Source organism: Scomber scombrus, chromosome 17 (genome assembly GCF_963691925.1).
Source record: "Scomber scombrus chromosome 17, fScoSco1.1, whole genome shotgun sequence".
NCBI classification, from domain to species: domain Eukaryota; kingdom Metazoa; phylum Chordata; class Actinopteri; order Scombriformes; family Scombridae; genus Scomber; species Scomber scombrus.
Window position 1 is genome coordinate 13626560 of NC_084986.1, and position 23041 is coordinate 13649600.

At 39.3% G+C, this 23041-nt stretch overlaps 1 protein-coding gene across 2 annotated transcripts; it reads left to right on the top strand.

Moving 5' to 3' along the window:
- On the top strand, positions 1 to 22559 carry hbs1l (HBS1-like translational GTPase). 2 transcript variants are annotated; one of them, XM_062436737.1, is made up of 18 exons: positions 1 to 144; positions 792 to 857; positions 1527 to 1658; positions 1865 to 2116; positions 12888 to 12996; positions 13301 to 13551; positions 14644 to 14809; positions 15620 to 15737; positions 17289 to 17435; positions 18200 to 18274; positions 18436 to 18553; positions 19498 to 19566; positions 19670 to 19774; positions 20432 to 20522; positions 20655 to 20763; positions 20869 to 20969; positions 21228 to 21372; positions 21482 to 22559. In XM_062436737.1, the coding sequence occupies exons 1-18, from the start codon at positions 102 to 104 to the stop codon at positions 21491 to 21493; spliced, it is 2109 nt and encodes a 702-aa protein (XP_062292721.1). In that variant the 5' UTR covers positions 1 to 101; the 3' UTR covers positions 21494 to 22559. The 2 variants fall into 2 exon arrangements, with proteins under 2 accessions (XP_062292721.1, XP_062292722.1); XM_062436738.1 differs by lacking the exons at positions 13301 to 13551; positions 14644 to 14809; positions 15620 to 15737; ... (8 more) ...; positions 21228 to 21372; positions 21482 to 22559 and having other exon boundaries at positions 3495 to 12940.
- Positions 22560 to 23041: the final 482 nt, after the last annotated feature.

A 23041-nucleotide genomic window follows, 5' to 3' on the forward strand; every position in this document is an offset into this window, starting at 1 on the left:
CAGCAGCAGCAGCATGGCAGCCGGGCAGTGACACACATATCACAACAGTCTGTGAGCAGATATACATTCACGCTGGGGCCGAGAGAAGACACATAAGCAAAATGTCTCGGCACAGAAATGTCCGAGGTTACAACTACGACGAAGGTAGATAACGCTAACTGGATGTTGGTAGCAGTTTAAACCTCACGACAAGGCCTCAATCTGCTGAACTAGTTAAGTTAGCCGCGAAGCTAAAATACACTGTTGTTGATTGTAGCGCTGGCAGCTAACGCTAGCTAGTTTAGCTGGCAAGATAATATTGCTGTCGTGTCACTTAGCACTTGACACAGACTAAATTGCACCACTATTCTACTCTATAACTATATGCCCAATCTTCCAGGCTACGTTCAAACTAGATAGGATGTGTCCATAGTTGATTGTGTAGACAATTGTTACGTTGATTATAGATAACGTTAGCTGCGGTGCTAACTAGCGTGCTAACTTTCACTGTTTTGTTAGATGTTTCAGGCTTATAGCTGATTGTTTGATACGGCTAAATGAAACTTCATTACCTTATTACCCTTTGACGCCTCTCAATCTTTTAAAGCTACAGTTAAAGTAATTAAAGACAATTATCTGATTGCAGGTTTACAACTTGTTATGCATGCTGTAAAGTTGCTGACAGTGCAAAATGACAGCTGTCACAAAAAGTCTCTCACTTGACAACAACTGTATTTTACACGCTTTTATGCTTGTGTAAATAAGATCAAGGGAACACATTAAAACCTCAGTTTCTTTTTTCCCCCTTCTAGACTTTGAAGATGATGACATGTATGGACAGTCTGTGGATGATGACTATTGTATATCGCCAGCAACAGGTTGGTAGAAGTGCCTGTAGGACTCTCAGGGGATGTGTGTGTGCCAATGTAATTGCTGTTTGCCACAATTTAATGCTGTGTCAACTAGTATATATGTTTGATGGTTGGTAACATTAATGCCAATAACAACAATAACTACATCTTGAACAGTAATGGGAAAGTAGTCAGGTTTTATGGGTTTTTTTTTTTACCATTTGTTTTTGTTAAAGGAAAAGTGTGTAAGGTTTAGAGGGAGCCATCGGCATATATTGGATATAATGTTCATAAGTATATTTTAATCAGTGAATTATCCCATGAAAATAAGAATAGTGTTTACGTTATCTTAGAATGAGCTGTTTATATCTACATTAGGAGCGTGCCCTCTTCCACAGAGCCCGCCATGTTTCTACAGTAGCCCAGAATGGACAACCCGAACAATGGGTCTAGAGAGGGCCTTTTGTATTATTTGTGAGTTTCACAGCTATTGTAGTTTCTTGGATGGGGAGGGTCAGGGGAGGGACATTAATTTGGTTGCAATCTGCAACCTTACCTGCTAGATGCTACTAAATCTTACACACTGGTCCTTTAGTTGATATGATTTATTGGTGTGACCAAATGACAGTTTGTATTATAGAGCATTTACAGATATCTCTCATGGCCAATGAGTTCTGACATTTTTGGTTTATATAGCAAATCAGTTCATCTACTCACGCCGAGAGAGGCAAGCACCAAAGGAAGAGCCTTTAGAGGAAGAAGGATATGAAGATGAGGATGTACCTGTATCTCCGACTGTCAGCCACAATCTTGACCCTCTTGATCAAGGTAATATTGTTAATTCAATGCAGCAGTATACAGATGATAGAGATTGTCTGATGTTTACCTATTTTCAGAAAAAAATTGTCTGGAATGAGTAGTTCTATACCTTCTTTCTTTATTATTTTATTTTTAATAGTAGTATTTAATTTTTTACTTTTTTTCTGAAACACAAATACAATGTCTCCATCAAACGTGTGTTTTGTGCTCTGTAGCCAAGCTGTATTCTTGTCTGGACCATATGCGGACTGTGTTGGGAGATGCAGTGTCAGACTCAGTCTTGAGTGAAGCAGCCATAAGATGTGGATTTGATCCGCAGAAGGCACTGGATGCAGTCCTGTCTGAAGAAGGAAAAACTGCCCCGGTTGCCAAAACTACCAGTGAGGTGACGGCTTCCGTAATGGGAGTTAGTCAAGAGAAAGCTCCACTTCCACAAAGAACCAAACAAGCAGCTGTGACTGAGAAAGGTACGCCTGGAGTGGATCAAAATTATGTTAATTTTATTAAATGTAGAGTTGTTATTCTTGACTTGTCATTACAATAGCGTGTTAGGAGAATGTTTGTCTGGTCAGTGTCATTTAAAGGTTTTCTCCAGTTGTTTACCAAACACAACATAGGATTTGAGCATTTCTTATCCAGTACTGACATAGATTCAGATATTTCAGTTGGTTACCAATTTTGAAGGTTTTTTACCCAAGTACCTGGTTACAGTATCTACTGATAGTTTTATTGTATACAAAATAAGGGCAGGTGGATTTGTATTACCTGCTCAAATATTTTATTTCATTATAGTCAATGTCAAAAGTTTTCCAACATCTCCCAGTTTTTGGATTATTTACAGCAGTGTTCTCACTGTCATAATTATATATATAATAACACAACAATAATTTACCACTGTTACTGTGAAGAATACATTGCTCGAAAAGCAGGAAAGGGTTAGATGGAAGTAATACTAAATAGAGTTATGAAGTTACTCAGAACAGAGATGCAGGACTCTTCTAAATGATGTAAAAATCTTGTAGGTTTATATTATAGCCACTGGTTTAAATTATTTCAACTGTTCTTTTGGGGATTTATGCTCCGTCCGTCATTTTGGCATGGCGGATTGGTCTGATGATTTGTCGTTGCAGTTGAGAACAAAACACGGCACCATAGTTTCTGAAGTCAACTAACATTGACCCAGACTCAGTTTTTACAACACCATAATCGTTTGTTTCCAATGGCTGTCAATGGCGCACGTGGAAACCAACCTCATGATTGGATGTTTCTTGCTGAAATGCACCATGGTAGTTGTAGTTATGTCTACTTCACAATTTTACATACACAGGCTTGCCCCTTGAACGTTTTATCAAAGTACAGGACATGGTACAGGACTCCTTGTGTGAATCATGCAACAGTATGTCTGGGATTTTTACCTCTGGAACCTTGGATGCCCAAAACAGTTTATTGCAACTCTATTAGGGCATTAGTAAAAATAAATAAAACATAACAACTGGACTGTTGCAGAATAAACCAATGAATGATTCAGAGCTCAGTATGAGGTGTTTTTGACTGAATATTTGCGGATGCTTCTGAAGACGTTCACTCACAAGAATATTGTAGATAATGTTCATCAGTAATGTTGATATGAAAAATGTAATTCACTGAATTGAACTGAACTGATTGTATTTAAATGTGTAGGATGACACATTTTAGTCATACAAATGCAAATGTTTAACAAAGTGCCTTCTTTCTGTTCTTTCCCCCTTATTTATGGTATGATTCATCCTGCTGTCTCATTTCATCTGCTCTGTGGTCCTGCTGTTGCTCCTTTTCGTCAACTGCAATTGGCTTTCGTAAGGTAAGGAGCCTGCTTGTCTGCTTCTCACATAGACAATATGTCCAAGGCACATAAAGCCCAGAATGATGGGTGCAAATACACACAACCTCACGTGTCACTAACCACACCAGACTTACGTGATCTCTTATCTGAACGTAAGGCTGACGTAGTGGCTAGCAGCGCTGAAAGTCAAAATGTTATCCGTCAAAGTGTTGGGCCAGGCATTAGCAGTGGTACCAGTCTTTCGCAGCTCATGTCTGAGCATGAGCAGAGGAATAAAGCGACAGGAGTAGTTGACGTGGGGCGAGGTTTAGGTGTTCCCCCATTAAGCGCTCTCACCATAGGACCTAATACACCTCCGTCCCACATCCTTAATAATAATCTTTCGTTGGGAACATTGGCGTATTTAAATATGTCTTCAACATCAGTTCCGTCCCTCCTTTCAGTTTCACTCAGTAGTTTGTCAATAGACAAACCCAAAGTAACAACCGCAAGCTCTTCTTTGGCTGCTCCTCCTGGGTTCGGGAGTCTCAGTTCTGTCCTCCAGAGCAATCCGCTCTCAGTGGGAGTTGGGACTGGAAGCAAAGCCACAAACCGGGATCCTAAGGGAAACCCATCATTGGCTGATTTAATCCAGGAACATTCAAACCGCAGTCCAACTTTCAGTAACTCTTTCCCCAGTCCCCATAGCAACACCGATTCAGCACAACCGGTCTCGTTGTCTGAGCTTGCTTCACAGCATCAAAACAAGAATACACACATGCACTCTCAATCTCAGAGCGCTGGTAGACCTGCAAACACACTCCCCGGCTCTAGTCTAACCAACATTACTCCTCCATGCATAGGTGGGGCTGTCTCACTATTTCATCTAGCTCTGCAGCATCAAACCAAGAGTTCCTTTGCTTCCCCTCAACCCCTCAGCCCTGAATCTCTAGCAAATGCACTGAAACAACCACCTGGCCTCCCTGAGCCGCTCTCTTTGTCACACTTGGCTTCTGAACACAAAGGCAAAACCTCAACCACCTCAAATGGGTCACAGTACTCCCTCACCTCGCTCCTTTCACCAGCAAAACCAGATAGGGCTGGTGTGCTGGCAGAGAGCACTACAGAGGGTGGGACAAAACGTAAGCTCGACCACAAACTATACCACGAAAATTCCAGGCCATGTAAGCTGGGCCAGACTATTGATCTGAGTGCGCTCATGGCCCAGTCACATGGAGCAGGCCCTCGTCACTTCGACAACGATCTCCCTTCACCGTCTTCTCCAACTCCAGCTGCCTCAGGGCTGGATTCTTCTATTTTTGCATGCCCATCAGTATTTGCGATCACTTTGTCGATTCAGAGCTGCAGACAACAGAAGAGGACGAGAAATATAACAAAGGTCAAACTAAGAGGTCAGAAGACAGGAAGTGGTCACCAGGCCTTCCTCTATAAATCACAGGACCAACAGGACAAAGAGCAGCAAACCCTGTTCACGCCAATTGTGCCATTCCGCTTTGACACACCATCACCTGATGACATTGTCCGTGCTAATCAGAGAAAGGCTTTCACCAGATAGACAAAAGGAAATAATAAGCACTTAAATCAGCTGCTACTGGTTTGTTCTAAACTAGACTCACTATGGATGAGAACCTCAGAGCTTTTCAGTGACATTTTCTCTACCAGCTGACCTAAACTCAAGGAGATCTGGCACTCAGGGTCATCAGTTCTCATGAGTGTTTCAAACCGGGTCTCTTCTTTTCTAGAGGAAAACAAACACATCTTTTGTTGCTACTACTTACAGAACAAATATGTTTAAATCAAACAGAACAAAAAAATAACTACTCAGTTACTCTGGCAGCTTGAAAATAGTCGCAGCTAAGTAACTTTCAGGCCAATGAATATTTTAAGAATTTTTAGGTTTTTCTCATTTATCCTAGTTAGCATTTCTTTCTACATTTTAAATTTGAGTCTTATTTTTATATGCTTAGGCAGCCGTTGGCTTTTAATTCACATTTTTGTAAGACGGTGAAGTAGTTTAATCTTAGCGAGGTTAAATAAAAGTGGAATGGCCTCTTTTCTACTCTAGCTGCATAAAACTCATCTCCAAAAGAGAAAAAAGAGGTTGGTTTTGTTTGCAGGTGTGCTGCAGCTATTGGAATATGGATCAGTTAACCATTGTGCTGGTTTACTGCTGCCTGTGTTTGAGATCATAGGGTAGACATTTTGGTTTAGGGGACACCTGGAGTTTTTCCCATGAGGGAGCGAGAACACATGCATGTGCATACAGTAGCACTTACACAGACATGTGAATAGTTTTAATTGTTGTTAAACATTGTTGAAATGATGTACATATGAGCTGAAGCACTGACTAATGAATGAGTCAAAATAAATGCCTTTGGACCTTGTTCTTACAAGTTTTTAATATTACGATGTACAGTACAAGTGTGTTTGATTTACACTGGGCGTGTCATCACACACTGCCAAACATTAATTTGTCATATTTTGAAATAAAGATAACTGAATTTATGTACTCTGAGTGCGCCTCTGACTGGGCGTGTCTTTCTGGCTCCGTGTGTGCGTGTGTGTGTGTTTCTGTGTCTGAGTGTAAAAAGTATAGTTTTCGTTTCACTATTTCTACAAAACAAGTTAAAATTCTGCTCAACAGCATGTATATGGACTTTCAAATTATTCAGATGAACTGCTTCATGTATCTGGTGCAGTGTATGCAGTTTTTTGGGGGTTAGGCTAAAGTTTCTTAAGGCATCTCACACTTTTAGTGTGAGTCATTGGTATTGGTTTGAATGTAGGATCTTGTGATTAAAGGAGTGAATTTGTTAGACTTAAGATAAAACAAGGTCTGCTTCAAAGGTTTATTAATAACAACATGTATCCACAGAAACTGCGAGTACATCTGTTGCGCATGCATTTACGTAAATCCTAAAAACTGGTAAAAACAGTTTGCGGCAGGACACTCTGTACTATAGTTTTGAGAAACTAGAAGAAGATAAGGGTCAAACTTTCCCTTCTGTTTTATTCCTTTTTTTGCACTTGTCTCATTGTTGTCTTAACTGTTAAGAACTGCCTAAGTGAATGGGGTAGGCTTTGGGTTACATGTGTGTAAACTTCATGCAGGTGTGGAAAGCTGAGTGATCTGGACCCTGAGGCTGTCAAACATGAACTGGTGAGCCTGAGGGAAATGATAGATTATAAAGGGCAGATAGTGGTTATGATGACAAGTCAAACATTAGAAGTCAAACTGGTTTCTTGGTGTATATGAAGTCTCTGGAGCATAATGATGGTTGGAAATAATGAGTTGAGTTCTGTTCAGGATGTTGTTAGATTTTGTAAGTCAAGATATGATCTGCAGTAGTTTTAGGTTTTACTCTGTTAAAATATAGAAATGAACAAGCATCTCATTAACAAGTGGGTTTGTCCAGCAAACAGTTTTGTCCTTTTCTCTTAAGGTGAGCCAGTGTGTGGGTTTCAGCAGGAAGCTGCACTGTTGGAGAAAATGTCACCCCGAGCACACATCGAGTCGGCACAGCAGCCGATCATCTTACTCTGTGTGTGTGTGTGTGTGTGAGTCTTACACCACCTACGTAGGAAAATCTGATCATGTCTCTCAACTTTCACAGCTTTGTCAAAGGCTTTGACAGATCAAATCATTCAGTGTCTTTACAGGCTCTGCATTTTTGCAAGGCGTACATGTTGCACAAACAATGTTTTGTTGTGATGTGGAAAATACCATTTTACTCACTACAAGTGGTCAAAAGAAAGGATGTGCATTTGGACTCACTGCTCTCATTGCTGCTGCTTTGTTGTGGTGCAATATGTTCAGCGGAAAACAGGCTGAAAAAGAAAACTGATTCATAAGTTCAATGGAAAAAGCTGCTCACAAATTGTAAGGCATGACATCCTAAAAGTCCTCAAAAAGAAATGTGATCCAGCAGGTTGCAGCAGGCATATTCAATGGCTGCAGAAATCCCTCAAATTTCTTTTATTATTTGCATGTTGTGCAGTTGCAGCATAAATTGAAAAAGCTTTGCTGTGACGGCATTAATGTTTTTGCGCAACTTTATCAAAGGAATTGCATACATACTGTTTGCAGAAGAGTTGGAAATCATGGGCCCCTACTTTTGAAGCACCTTATGTGATTCTGAATACTTTTGTACATGTTTGTCTTAGCTTGATACGCATTTGGATAGTGGAGTCATCGGTTTGAAGCCTGTTCAAGCTAACGGTATGCGTATAGTGATTCCGCATATTTTCATTCCGATTCATAAATGATGTTATTTTGCTTGGCCTCTCTTCAGGACTGTGTCTGAATTTGTTATTACGTATGGAATGGTGAACAATAAACACCCAGTAGGTTATAATAGGTTGTAGTGAGTTTAGGTTCAGATTTTGAGCATTTTCACAATCACCATCTTGTTGCGTCTTCCCTTCCAGGTGTAGTATTGTGTACTTTGCACTTTTAGCGAAGGCAAATCAAGTTACTGAATTTTTTTGTAAAAGGTTTGTGAGTATTTTTCTCCATCCATCCACACCTCATATTTGTTTTTTTTTTAGGGATTTCTGTGCCCTATGGAGTCCATGAATTTTATACTAAGAACTCCCAGCTCTCAATTGATTTCTCTGTAAGATTACGTTCATAGAACACGAGTTATTGCCTGTCTGACATCTTTGGAGCTGTCCACCAGGGCTGCAGAATTATGGATGAGATAATGAAAAATATAACATAGAAGGATTACAATTTTCTTCCACAGGTTGTAGGGAAACTTCTTTTTGTTTTGTTTTTAAATAAAATATATTTATTGCATTTTGGTGTCTTCATCAAGACAGGCAATGTCATGACACACAGCAGAAGGGCATACTAAAATAAACAGCTTATATACAACTGCTAAACTTTGTATTGAATGTTATTACAAAAAACTTGTCGATTTGTTTCCTGCCACCAACATGAGTATTTTTTTCCCCAAAGTTTTTCCATGTGCACACGAACTCTGATGTAGGACTTTTTTGTGTTTTGTTGTACATGTGTTTCTGATTATTCAGGATCTCACATAAGGTTCAAATGGCTTAGTATTTAGCTTACAGCTAATCTTGTAGCTTTTTCACATAATATTGAAGGCTTGTGCTGCCAGTAAGGGAGGCTACTACTCTCAGTCCTTGTGCCCAGAACCTTTTCTCCTCCAAACTCTCCTCCAGGCAGGAGTTTTGTCATAGTTTTCTTCATAGCCTCAATGCTGCCACAAATGCAGATGAATCATTGTAATGTAAGCAAGAGATAACATGTATACATGGTTAAATTTTAGATTTCAATACGAGTCATCATCATGCCTGACTACCTACAAGTATTTGCAAGTCATTGAAAAGCAGCACAAACATACAGACAGTTTTATTTTTTAGATGTGGATTTTTTTCTTGCCTGTTCAGGAACTCCAGCCATGCAGTAATGTACCTTTCACTCAAAAAAGCTGGGTTTTACATAATTATTTTCAACAATGTAAATCACTTATTTTAGTTGACATAAGGTTATTGTTTTAAAGCTCATAAATCTCTACTTTGGAATCTGTAAACAGTAGGTTAGAATTGTCTGGTAGTAGGTATGTATCAAGGTTTACTGCTGAGTATGTGGGTTTAGTGGCTGAAGGGATGTTTTTAATAAATGGCATTGTATGAAATGTTGAGTGGTGGTACCGACACTGTTTGTCTGGGTATGACTAATCCTGAAAGGGGTTAGATAGGTACTACTCAGAGCTTTTCTTCAAGGAGCAGACTCATTTCCTTCCTTGTCAATTTCATTCATGTCAACATCCAGTTTTAAAATGTGAATGAAGCCAAAATGTAGTCTTCCATTTCTACAAATATAAACTAAGGTGATGTCATTGATGGCTCAATCCTCTCTGCTGGCATGTATGCTACTTTCAGTTGTGAAATCACCAAATTAATCCAAGTCTTAAAGCTGAAATTTAAATCTGCATACAGGGTTGTCCATCCTTAAATTCGGAAACTACACTATGACATGAAGTGCATCAAACTAATCTGAGATAGCTAACTGTTACACAGACGTGGTTGTAGACTCGGTTACAGTACTGCTTCAGTACTTGAATTAGTCACATAGTAGTTAGTTGTGTTAGCTGTAAATGGTGTGTCCCTTTTTTCCCCCCACATCAGGCCAATGGAGTTTTGAGTCAAGTCTAAAATAGTTTTTAGTCTCTCACAGCCTTTAGCGGCCTCAAGTGGCAGGGAGCCTCATGTTCAAAATGTCAGTGCTAGAGCTCACCTTTTTAATGGAATGACAATACATTGAGTTAATAAAATGTTTACTTAATTGTGAAAATTTAGGAAAAAGTGGCTTTCCTAATGAGGACTTGAAACTTTTACGTGTCATCACATCAAAGTAAACTGAATATCTTTGGATTTTGAACTGTTGAGCAGACAAAACATACACAACAAAAACATGTGGAGACATCACTTTGGACTATAAGACATTGTAACAGGCATTTTACCACTGTTTTCTGACATTTTATCGATGATTAGAGAATTGAGAAAATAATCGAATGAAAGTTTGTGTTAGTTGCAGCCCTGCATTAGTTTTTGTTGGATTTTGGATTAAGTTTAGTGTGTTGAATGCAGATTTTGTGCAAGGAAATTAAATTGTTAAACATATTGACAAATACAGAGGATTTAAATGAGTTAGATTGACTATCTGACTCGATCTCCCTCCATTTGGCACTCTGCATCTGACTCTCACCTGCACAACCACCTCACTGACAATCACCCCATTACCTTCTCTTTCAACCCTTGTTATGTCACTTTTGCCTGCAAACATTTTGTGTATTTGGACAGGGGGGAGGGTTGATTATTTGCATATCCTGGGCGGACTCCTCTTATCCTGTGCTCAGTTGAGCCCTAAGGACAGGGTGTACAGATGACTCACTTACTCTAAGTCACTGTAAGGGTCCCCTTTACTAGAGAAATCCTGGATGGGAGGACGCCAACTGTTTACCTGCCAATACAAACAGTGTAAAGAGATCCTGCTCCAAGCCTCGAAATCAGATTGCACTGTAGAGTTGTTCTCAGGCTGCCTTCCTGTTAGCGCTGTCCCCAGGGCAGCCCAAAAAAAAGATCTGGCAAGTCAGTTGTTTGCAAAGGTATTAAAGTGTTTTGACAGAGCAACAAGTCTGGTATTTAAAAAGGGTTGTTTATTGCCTGAGAGCTTGAGGGAGTTGAATAGGATGCACCTTTCTGTTTTCCCTCAGGTTAAATTATAGAGGTGAAGATCTCCATACAAAACCTAATTGTGTGGGGCTGATGTATATGGTCAATTTTTGAGGTTATTAAACAATGCGTGTACTAGGTTTAATTAGCTGATCCTAATCAACTTTTACATTTACTGATCTAATAAGATGATGTGTTTCACAGCTGATATTCCATAAAAGTTGATTGCCAGCTTGACACAGGTGGCAGAAACCTCCTCGTCACTGCAGTAGGGACAAGAAAAGCTGCCAGCTGCAGGAAGTACCACAATTCCCCAGAGAGTACTTTTTCCCTCTCATGTTTGCTGCTTAACTGCAGGACAGATAACACAATAAATATGCAGATTTTAGTGATAATGATGGTGTTCAAGATACTACTTAAAGAAACTGCTTACTGCACATAAAGAAACTGATTGCTGTGAATAAGAAATGACAATGGATAAGTCTAATTCTAGATACAAATTTCTGATATCAAGTCCCCAGCTATTAGTGCTTGTAATGGATGGATGCACCATGAAAAAGACAATTAAACCAAACTGTCAACTGAGAGATGCTAACTTACTGAACTGAAAAATATGCTTTTTTTTTCTTAATAAAGGAATAAAAGTAAAAAAAATACATGACGTGACACACTAGTCCACATCTGTTTGAAAGTTGGACAGTTGAGTCAAACTTGCATAAAAATGTCATAAAACTTCTGTTTATGACATTTTTTATGATACTTTGCGTCGGTTCAAAGTGTCTTCAGAGTTTAGCAAATCGGCCGGTTTGTGTATCAGTGTTTCAGAATGAGAGGGACTTTTCTTCTTATGTGAAGCCAGTCATTTAGAGAATGCTTGGTTAGAGAAAGTCCATTAATACTACTGTTGAATTACACCTCCTTTCCACTCATTTTCCCTCAGGGTACTTTTTTTTTATGATGAATAAACTGCATGAAGCATATACATTAAAGGCACACACAAGTGTTTAATATGATTTTTAAAAAGCATTTCCTTAAACAAAGATGTGGTAAAGAATAAACTTTTTTTAATAAGTTTTAGAAGACAAATATTAAAAGGGAATAAAGATCTTAGCAAGGCAATTGTGCAATAAAATCAATTGCATGAGGACAGTGTGTGGGAGTTTGCTTTGTTTTGATACAACCCCCCCAAAAATATATTTAAAAAACTGACATTTTATGACAAACTTTATCTTTCTAAGTAGTTACAAATTAATCTTTTTTTGTTTGTTGTAGTTGTCTCAGTGCAAATGTGTGGAAGTTCTTTTTAATCAGGTGTGTGTGTGAGAGTGAATGTGATAATACACTCATTCACTTCTAGACCTGCACTTTGCTGAGGTGAGACCTTTTCAAAAGAATCATTCTGTGAAATGCTGTGTCACACTGCTCTATTTACGTGGAGACAGGAGGCAACGGCCACTTCTGAAATTAACCCTTTCTGAGCCAGGATGTCAATGCTACACACATGCACGCAGTGTGCAGTTGGCTTGGCTGTGCAGCCCAGTCTAAATGAATCAGTTGCTGGTTGATATGACTGGAAATGGTGGCCATTTGGGACAGGGATGACAAAGCAATGACCTCAACCAGTCTCACTGCTGCAGAATTATGATCTACAAATCAGACAGATAGAGGAGGCTCAGAGTGCAAGTGATTGCATCACATTCTCACACTTAAGAATGTGCACTTTTTACAGCATGGCACAATACTGTGGCCAGGAAAATAGTCATAAACAGTAGGCCTTTATTTTTAGTGATATTCTCTGGAAGTCTTTGTCAGTGGCATAGCTGTGTTCAATGCTGAATAAGCTTGTGTGTTTGTTACTGTTTTGCAAATGTAGGCAGTGTTACAACAAAAGTGTAGGAGTTAGTCATTTTAGAATAACATACTGATGTTGCAGGGTTACATAATAAACGTTTATCAACAGCTGCCTTCTCTCCGAAGTTAAAAAAGCAGAAGCCCCAAGATCAAACCTCATGTGTAGGCTAATGCTCAGTCTAGATATGGGGCTGCTCCACTGACTGTAAACTGATTATTATTATCATTATTATTATTATTATTATTAATAAGTGTGTAAGATTTTGCATCTGGAGGATCTTGATGTAATACTTCTATCCTTAGTTGAGGGTCAGTAAAATGTCTTTGAGCATGTGTACATTCAATTCTTCTGTTCCCCGTAGCGAAAAGCAGAGAAGTGTCTCACAATAAACTGGACTCTGAAGTGCTACCCAAAGTGGCCCGCATGACCGTCTCTGGCAAGAAGCAGACCATGGGCTTTGATGTTCCAAGGTACCTGTGTATACAAACACACATCTGTCTTATAAAACAGTGACATAAGATGTTGTGAAATGTCTCCCTCTATTTACACAGGAAATTATTTAGCTATGGGTGAGGTGTCATTTAAATGAAAAGAAGTTATTATTGTAAATGTAGGCGAGTATTGCTGACATTTCAAACTGAATGGGTGTGTTCACCGTAGTGTGGTTGAGCGTTTTTATTTAGGAATACCAGTTCCACTCATAATTTGTTAATAATTTAAATAAGCTGCATCAAAGTGTTTCATTCGCCACCATCATTGTCATTCTCTCCTCAGCACAGGGGAGAATGGCGTTGTCACAGCTTCAGTACGCCGAGGTGGCAGCCCCGAAAACGCCACTATGGCACCTGCCTCAGAGGCCGCCTCCAAACGTCCTGAGACTCCTTCTAAGGGGTCAAATGGAGACGAGACCACCACAGTTCCCACTCCAGGCCGCTCCTCTGGAAAGGCCAAGCAGACGATCAATGTAAAGGCCGAACTGGAGAAGAGACAGGGGGGCAAACCTCTGTTAAATTTGGTGGTTATAGGTAGGAAGAAATACACACAAAATACATCACTCAAGTTAATTTAATTAGGCTTTCAGCACCTTTTTAATAGGGATCCAAAAGTAGATTTTCTTTTCACCAAGCACATAAAAAACACACTCTTTCACCACAGTATTTAAGAATTTCTTAACACGTATGTACACACTGGTTGACAGTTAAATACACATATTACACAATACACATAGGGCCATATTTGATGAGTTACAAACATTAGCTAGACACTGGACTGTAAGCTCAGCAGTCATTTTATATCACCTAATGTTTTTAATATTTTGCTTTAAGGTGTTAAAGACAGGAAAACATTTAATGTTTGTGTATATATAGGTTTAATAGTTGTGCTTCTTGCAGTCTCAAAATAAAGTTGATTTTTTTTCCTCCAAAATCTAGCTTTCTTACATTTTGAAGCAGCAAGCATGAGGTCCATATAAAAATCTCCCCACATTGTAATATGGCTGGTGTGAAACCCCCCTCCCCCTCAAAAAACGCCAGATTAGGTTTTTCCCTCATATCCTTTAAATTAGTGGATTTACATTGTATGTTTCACTGTTTCAATGTTAACTTTGGCAAATCATTTTCAGTTTTGAGTCGTCTTCTTTGGTGTGAGTACAGTATGTCTAAGCTAAATAGTAGTAAATGAGACAAACTGCAGACCTGTGCAGTTGCTCAATCATATATTTTCATTCTCAGTTACAGCAGAAAAAGTGACTTGGTAGTTTCAGAAGTGCAGATGATTCTTGTTTCCCACAGCCTGTGAAACCTTTCGTTTTACCACGGTCTTCTCCCTTCCCCCCCTCTACAACCTTCCATCCTTGTTCCCATTTCTGTCTACCTCACTCCTCTTGTGAAATACGGCTTCTTCTCCTATCTGTGGTTTCCCTTTGCCATGTCTGCTCTCCCTTTCACTACCTGTCTTATCACTCTTGCAGCATTCTTCCTGTTTCTCTGTCCTCATCCCTCCCTCCATGCCTCCTTGGTGTACTCTTTCATACTCCAACCTACTGAGTCCTGAGTTACTCTATCTCGTTCTGTTGACTCATGTGTGTCATCATTATATTATTGTCTTTTTCTTTGCAGGTCATGTGGATGCAGGGAAGAGCACACTAATGGGCCACCTCCTTTATCTGCTGGGCAATGTCAACAAACGCACCATGCACAAGTATGAACAGGAGTCAAAGAAAGCAGGCAAGGCTTCTTTTGCCTATGCTTGGGTCTTGGATGAAACTGGCGAGGAGAGGGACAGGTACATTTTGAGCATAAAAGTACACACAAACAGATATAAACAATATACGCAGTAATTGTATATTTACACATGATATTTTATTGATATTCAAAGGAAAATCCTCTGTTGTCCCCCACCGCATAGAGAGCAGAGGTTGGAGGTTTGGCAACAGAGTGATGCCTCTAAAGCTAACGTTTAATATCTTGCTCAGGGACACTTCCATAGAGCTTACCAAACAGCAGTCTCCTCCTGCTATATGTGTCTGGTTGATAACAAACAAACCATGGGAGTCAGACATTTGCCTTGTTCCTGACCAATGCCTAGTGGATCTTGTCTTGTTTTTAAAAATGACCAACTTTTTCTTTCAATAGTTGGATAGCAAATACCTTTTAACGTTGATAATATCGTTTTTAAACGCACAAAATCTGAAAAGAAATCTCAGAATCACAAAATCTCAGAGTCATAAAATCTCAGCTCCCTCTTTTGCCACCTTTCCTTTGTTGTTACCAGACTGAAACGGAAGCGAAATATGCCAGAAACAGAAAGTGACTAGGGTGGGATTCCATATTCGCTGATCACTAACTTCTGAAGCGAGTGTGTAATCTGTACAGATTCTGATAGAGAGCCTCGCCCACTGGTAGACGTTGCTGTTGAACTGAAATAGGTCTAGTCTCTAAATCAACATTTCCTTACATGGCAGTCTAGCTACTGTCTACTGAAACTGAGAATTACTTCTCGACACCATAACCCCCCCCCCCCCCGTGACACACACACACACACACAAAGTCACACTCATTAATTTGTTGATAATTTGTTTAATTTTCACTCCAGAGGTGTGACGATGGATGTGGGCATGACAAAGTTTGAGACAAACTCTAAGGTGGTGACTCTAATGGATGCGCCAGGACACAAAGACTTCATTCCCAACATGATCACAGGAGCTGCACAGGTATACCACGTAAAACATTCCTCTTGAGAATAGAAAACCTTTTAAAGCATTAAGCTCTTCAATCAGCCTACACTGTGCAGTGTCTCAAGGTATTAAATATTATTGCAGGTTTATTTAAAAAGAACAGTCACAAAGGTCAAACTGAATAATGTAGATGCACATGAGTTGTGTTTATAGTTGCTCAGAAGAACAAATGTGGTGCATGATAAGCTAATTTGTGGTTCATATAAAAGAAGATGCAATGTTTGCAAAGTTCTTTATGGTCTTTAACAAAGCAGCATTCAAAATATAAATAGACAGCAGAGGGAAATATGGATAAATTCTATCATGGTATATGTAATTTTATAGTATGGCATCTATATATATTGTGAGATATAAGAGTTTCTAAATTAATTGAAAAAGGATTTGTGCATAATATAATCCGACATTCAATATTTGACATATTGTATACAGAGTAAGTATTAATCCACTGCTGCCATAAAACAGTCCTGCTCATTAATTTGCAGCATTTCTCACAATAGCTTAAAACAGGCAGGGATATTAAATGGGTAAGCTAGCCTCCAGGATGTAAAGGAAGTTTCAAAATCTCAATTTAATTATTTATTTAAGTATACATCAGTTTTTTGCACAACTCTAATGCAGTATAATGTGATTAATGCAAACTTTGAGCGTCCACCATGTCATGATTACTGCACAGGTATCTTGATCCTTTCTCTCAATGTATAATTTGGCTGCATTAATGTCATCTATGATAGTCATGGGATGGGTACTTTCCCTCCCTCAGTCAACTCTCAGCTTACCACACCCGTCAGCTTGATTTCAAATAGCTTTTGGTGGTTTTGGGTGTTGGTGTCACAAGGTGTTTTTGCAAGCATGGGTGTGCTTGTCTGTGTCTGTTTTGGGGGACTATTGTAATTTCTCTTTTTGCCATATGACTGTCCTCACGTTCAGCCCGATCATGTTGTGACTAAGGAGTTTCTGTTGAAAGCAAATGAAAGAGTTGCTCAGTTAGTCTTCTAATGAAGACAAACGAGCAAAGCACGCACTTATTCATTTAAGAAGAACCTGACCCAGGGACAAGAAACAGCCGAGTTACAAAAAAGTCACAGAATTTCTACATTGCTGACTGTGTGATAGTGTGTGTATATATACAGTTTTCCCATGCTTAAAATAATTACAACTTGATATGTTGGTGTTTTTTGTGTTGAATGACACAGATCAATTTATTGGATCATTATAGGAAAATGAATGCTGAAACCCAAGTATTGAGAAAATAGTTTTATGTAAATAAATGCTTCAGCGTTAGAAAATTTGATATATTGAACAGCCATTATCTGACAAAAATAATGCATGGGGGGACCTGTGCAGAAAACATTAATGTTTCCAATGTGATGGTTTGATGAGGCTGAAAATATCCCTGTCACTTTCGAGCTAAAACAACAGAATGTAGCCGTCCAAATATCAAATACTACTGAACTGTGTGTCTCATGCCTGCCTCAGCAGAAACAGATGCATATGTTTCTTATCTTCCCCCTTGGCTTCTTTCTCCAGGCTGATGTGGCGGTGCTTGTGGTGGATGCCAGCCGAGGAGAGTTTGAGGCGGGCTTTGAGGCAGGTGGTCAGACCAGAGAGCATGCATTGTTGGTGCGTTCGCTTGGCGTCCTTCAGCTGGCTGTGGCTGTTAACAAGATGGACCAGGTCAGACCGGCTACACATTACTGACACACCATTTGTTCCCACTACATATTATGTGTACACAATATGGGTAGTTTGATTAACATAATATTATTGTCACAAATTAGTGAGGAGGTCCTTGATTTACACATATTGTGTATGCAATTGATATCTGTAAATGATATCTGTATATATAAATAAATTAAACTAAAAATAATTTGAAAGCAATCTGTTCCACCTATTTTTTGATGAACTATAGAGCCTTATGAACATATGAGTTCACTGAGCCAGTCTGTAATTTGTCCTTTAACCACACTTATGCAGAGATTATCCAAGTGGTATTCACAAATGTTTCAAAAAGAACTAAAATCACTCATTTACACTTTTAATAAAAAAAGGAGTTAAGCTGCAGTAATCTGGTATACACTTTAGATCACAAAGTGATAATTGCAATACAATGACCCATTCCGTTTGTTTTCAGATTTTTCTGAAAGTCCCTAAACCTTTCGGTTAGGAAAGCAGAAGGCCTGAGGGAACTGTGTGTGTGTGTGTGTGTGTGTGTGTGTGTGTGTGTGTGTGTGTGTGTGTGTGTGTGTGTGTGTGTGTGTGTGTGTGTGTGTGTGTGTGTGTGTGTGTGTGTGTGTGTGTGTGTGTGTGTGTGTGTGTGTGTGTGTGTTGTTTCCTACAATCACTGGCATTTTGCTGACACATTTCCATATCAAAGCAGTGGTGAAGGGGGAACTTTCTCGCTCAGTCTGTATTTTTCCTTTATGCGTGTGTGTACACAGGTAAACTGGCAACAAGAGCGATTCCAGGAAATTATATCCAAACTTGGCCATTTTCTCAAGCAGGCGGGATTCAAGGTAGGTTGGCACCAAATCACACAGCATCTTGACATCATAGGATATGAAATTGTTTTCAGTAAATCAAACAGTCTATTATTTGATCTCTTTAGCTAAGCAGAAGTATTACCTGGCTTGCCTTGTTGGGTTTAGTCTGATCCAGTGTTAATCTGTTCTTCCAGGACTCTGATGTTTTCTACATCCCCACGAGCGGCCTGTCAGGAGAGAACCTAGCCACCAGGAGTTTGGTTGCACAGCTCACCTCTTGGTACTCAGGACCCAGCCTGCTTGAGCAGATTGGTAATGCACACTGGCATGCATCAAGCTGCCCGAAGCGCTTACTGCTAACTCAGACCCAGCAGCATTTCTGCTCTATGGTCGTTATAGATCCCTTGCAACTGTGTGAACAGACATGGAGAAAAGCCTGTTAACTGTGCAGCATTAAAAACTCATCTCATAGTCATCAAGGCTATTGTTGAATATTAAAATGTCCTTTAAAAATAGAAAGCAAAAAATCACCTAATGCAATGAAAATCAAACATTTCAAACACTTGAAGCTGTGCACACCTTTTAGGCTTGAGAAAATAGCAGTTCAGTTCTCAAGCAACTCCAGCATATTTCACTTCCAGTGGGATTTTTTTGCATGTTCCACTTGTGTGTTTATTCAAAGTTGTGATTCTTCCCTCTTTGTAGCTCATCGAATAGCCTATTATTAAAATAGCCTATTCAGGCCATAACTTGCCTGAATCATTAGTATGTGTACTGAGTATATGAGTGGAGAAGATAATTATGCTCTTTTTTCTACTATAACAAAGTCACTATTTTAAGGCAGTTACCAAATGAATTCAAGCCTTTCACAGCAAACGTTAGCAGTAAAAAGCTTACAGGGTCATGGGATTAGATACTCAAAACATTTGTCCGTACTTGCAGTTCACAATGACTCAGTACAGCACCAAGTAACTTACAGTCAAGAGGAAATGATTTATACTTTCTTTAGAGTTTTGAGAACATAGTGCCAGTAAAGGTTTGGACACAACTTCCTGTTGAAATAGAAAGTTTGCCCAAAGCTTTGACTAGTACTGTATATTTCATGACAATCATCCAGACCCCTATTGTGTCATTCAGTACCAGAGAAGATTATTCATCCCAACAGGTTACAATACTTCTCATAATATTAACTAGCCTTTCCTGTCATCATGGATCTCTTCCTCTTTTTTCTTTCTTTTCCTCCTTCTATTCAAAAGATGCCTTCAAAGCCCCTCAGAGGTCTGTGGACAAACCTTTCAGACTTTGCGTCTCTGATGTGTTCAAAGGTAAAATAACTATCACATACTGTATAAGTGATTCTGTTTATGTCCCTTTTCATTTCTCCTTTTTTAATTTATAAAATTGCTGATGTTGCACTTTTCTCTGCAGACCAGGGTTCAGGCTTCTGTGTTACAGGGAAGATCGAGGCTGGTTATATTCAGACTGGAGAAAGAATACTTGCCATGCCTCCCAATGAAACGTGCACTGTCAAAGGTATGCACTGATGCGCCAGTTTGACATTGTGGCAGGAACTTCAATTCAATATTCTTTGACGTACTCATCATTTTTCTTAAAGATGGCAGCAGGACAAGACGCTCAAACATTCTCTAAAACCTTGTTGGGAAATTTATTACGACGATAGTTTAAAAGAGTAATATATCTGCTGCAGCATTGCATTGAATCTATGCCATTGAAACTGCCACTGTCTGTACCAGATATAACTGTTCAGGTGCTGACAATAATGCTACTTGGCTCGTAGAAACATCCACTACACAGATTTAAATAAAAAAAAAAGACGATTTTGTTTGTTTCAGTGTCCAAACAACACAAATCTTGTCCAGTGTCTAACAGCTTTAGCAGCTATTGTAATGAGAATGTCAATAATTCACATCATGCAATGCCTTTTAAAGAAGATGAGCTGAATCAAAAGAAAACACATGTACACACTTACAACCCAAAATCAATACAAATATTTAAATTAAATAAAGATACAGCTAGTTTTTCTACTTTGAACAAATAACATGTTCAAGCCACAATGACACCTGTGCATGACATTTTTGTGCATCTCTTGAGTGAGAGTGTCATGTGAGTGGTGAATGCCGCCATCGTGTGGCAGCTTAGTGACTATAACTCTGTCTATCTGCACTACAGGTATTACACTGCATGATGAGGCTTTGGACTGGGCTGCAGCAGGAGATCATGTCAGCCTGACGGTCACTGGCATGGACATCATCAAGATCAAGTAAACCCTTTTTACCTTTTGTTTGGGTTAATATAAACTGGAAGGACTGTTTTACTTTAAATATTTTTGATGATGTCTGTGGGGCTGGATTGTGTTTACTTGGCTGTATAAGTGATAACTGCTTCCTTGCAGTGTTGGCTGTGTGTTCTGTGATCCCAAGGAGCCTATCCGAGCGTGCACCCGATTCAGAGCCCGAATCCTCCTCTTCAATATTGAGGTCCCCATCACACAAGGTTTCCCAGTAAGTACACACACTTTTTCTTTTTTTTATGTATTTACAAGCTAACAACTCTGTAAGTGCATGTTTGTTCATTATGGCATCGTGCTTGTGTCTGCCTGTGTGCAGGTATTGCTGCACTACCAGACGGTCAGTGAGCCAGCTACCATTAGGAAACTGATAAGTGTTCTACATAAGAGCAGTGGTGAAGTCCTCAAGAAGAAACCAAAGTGAGTGTTCGTGGGAGGCATTGTTTGGCATGTTATATCCTAATATTCACATCAGAATTTTATTGAATATTGTGTCCTCTAGTCGCAAAGAGTTGATCCACTGCTTTACAGGACATTAGCGTGTTAATTTTACTTTCTACTTGAAATAGATAAAAGATCATTTAAATGAGATAATGCAGGAAAACCATATTCTCATTGGAGTAGTGAAATTTAGGAAGTGTGCTATGCTTACTTCCTGTGTGTCTTGCCTGTTTAAAGGTGTTTGGGAAAGGGTATGAATGCCATTGTGGAGATCCAGACCCAGAGGCCAGTGTCATTAGAGCTTTACAAAGACTACAAGGAACTTGGCCGCTTCATGCTGCGCTACGTAGGCTCCACCATTGCTGCAGGCGTGGTCACTGAGGTAAAGTGCAATTGTCCCAGCTTGACAGATGGTTCCATGAAGTGACATTAGCTTGAAATGCTGTTTTCTCCTTATTGATAAAGTGTTCCTTATTTTTTCTTCACTGCAGATCAAAGAATGAAGACCTTTTCCATCAACACAGAGCCAGTCAGACCTTGCTCTGGAGACTGCATGCAGCCAGAGAAAAAGTGCAATTCCTCAAGTGATGTCACTCATGGACTTAGAGCGTGACATTCATCCATCTCTCCATCCAGCTGACCAACACTAACTGCATAGATACCAACCATGTTGCACGAAACAATATCGCAACATATCCGCCAGCTCTGACATCCTAATGCAGTAACACTGAGCAGACTCCACCGTCAAACAGGCACACTAACCATCTACACCAACTTTAAATTTCCACCACAAAAACAACCATTTTCCCCTGTCAGTAAAACCCGTTTGCTCTTAATTCTTTGTTTGATCGAGTTAAATCAATACTATAATCAGACTCCTAAAATGCTGAGATTTTCTGTGATTAATGCAACTGCACTCTCCCTGAAAGAGCGATGGCTCATCATTTATGTAACAAATCAAACTACTGTAGGTGCAGGTAGTGAAACTGGAGCTGAGGTGTTTTAGAAAGAACACATTCCCATTTTCCCTTATCTAAAATTGACAATGAGGACCCATTGTACATTGTATTTTTTTCCATTTTTCATGAGGCAGAATTGTCCCCTAATAAAGCTGCTAAACTGAAACTGGTTAATTTTTAAATTTAGACAGAAATCAAAGATGAGCAATAATGTCATGCAGGAGATCAAGGCACAATGTTAATCTTAACTTTGCATCTCAAATTGCATAGCTAAGGGGACAAGGCAACAAAGACATGTATATGTTTACTCTAAGGTAGAGTAGCTTGTGAACAAAAAGGGAACTTCAAATGTTCATCTTTCCCTGGATAAGGAGTTGGGATTATCTTTTATGTTATTTAAAGATAGATTACTTGAAATCCTTCCACAAATGAGATTTTCAGTAAAGCTTCAAAATGCTATTTGAAGGGCTGATCTGTTTGTTTGTTTTTTCTAACAAAGGAAGAGACTGAAGGAGCTGTATTTCTGTTTCTCCATGTGTTGTATCAGAACAGTTGGTGCAAGTTGGTGTAAAGAAAGATGATACAAAATGAACATGACATCAATAACCTGTGGTTTGAGTTTTGATTTTAACAATTTTCAACTTTCCGTCAACCTGAGCAAATACTTGACGTAGGTTTATGGTTGGTGTGAAAATGAGCATACTGTACTCCAGCAATAACTAACTTTTTTCATCTGTCAGAATGCATATGGAAGTGTAAAATATAGAGGTGATGATTTCCTGATGGCTGGAAAGCACCACAAAAAACAGATCTTATTGGTACTGTCACCAAGAATCTTAAGGAGTTTGATTTGCAAGTTAAATGCTTCACAATTTCAAAACAAAACAAAACAAAAAAAAGCTCAAGTTTAAAGGCAATCCATCTTGCTTGTCTGTAGGGGGGTGATCTAGTTGTAGACTCTAAAGTGATACATGTGTATTTCAGGGTGGCTCCCAGCTGCTCAGCTCTTCCAGTATTCCAGTACAAACTGCTTTATAAGTGTTGAGAGACTGGAAAGACAGAAATACAGGGACACATTTCTGTTTAAGTGGT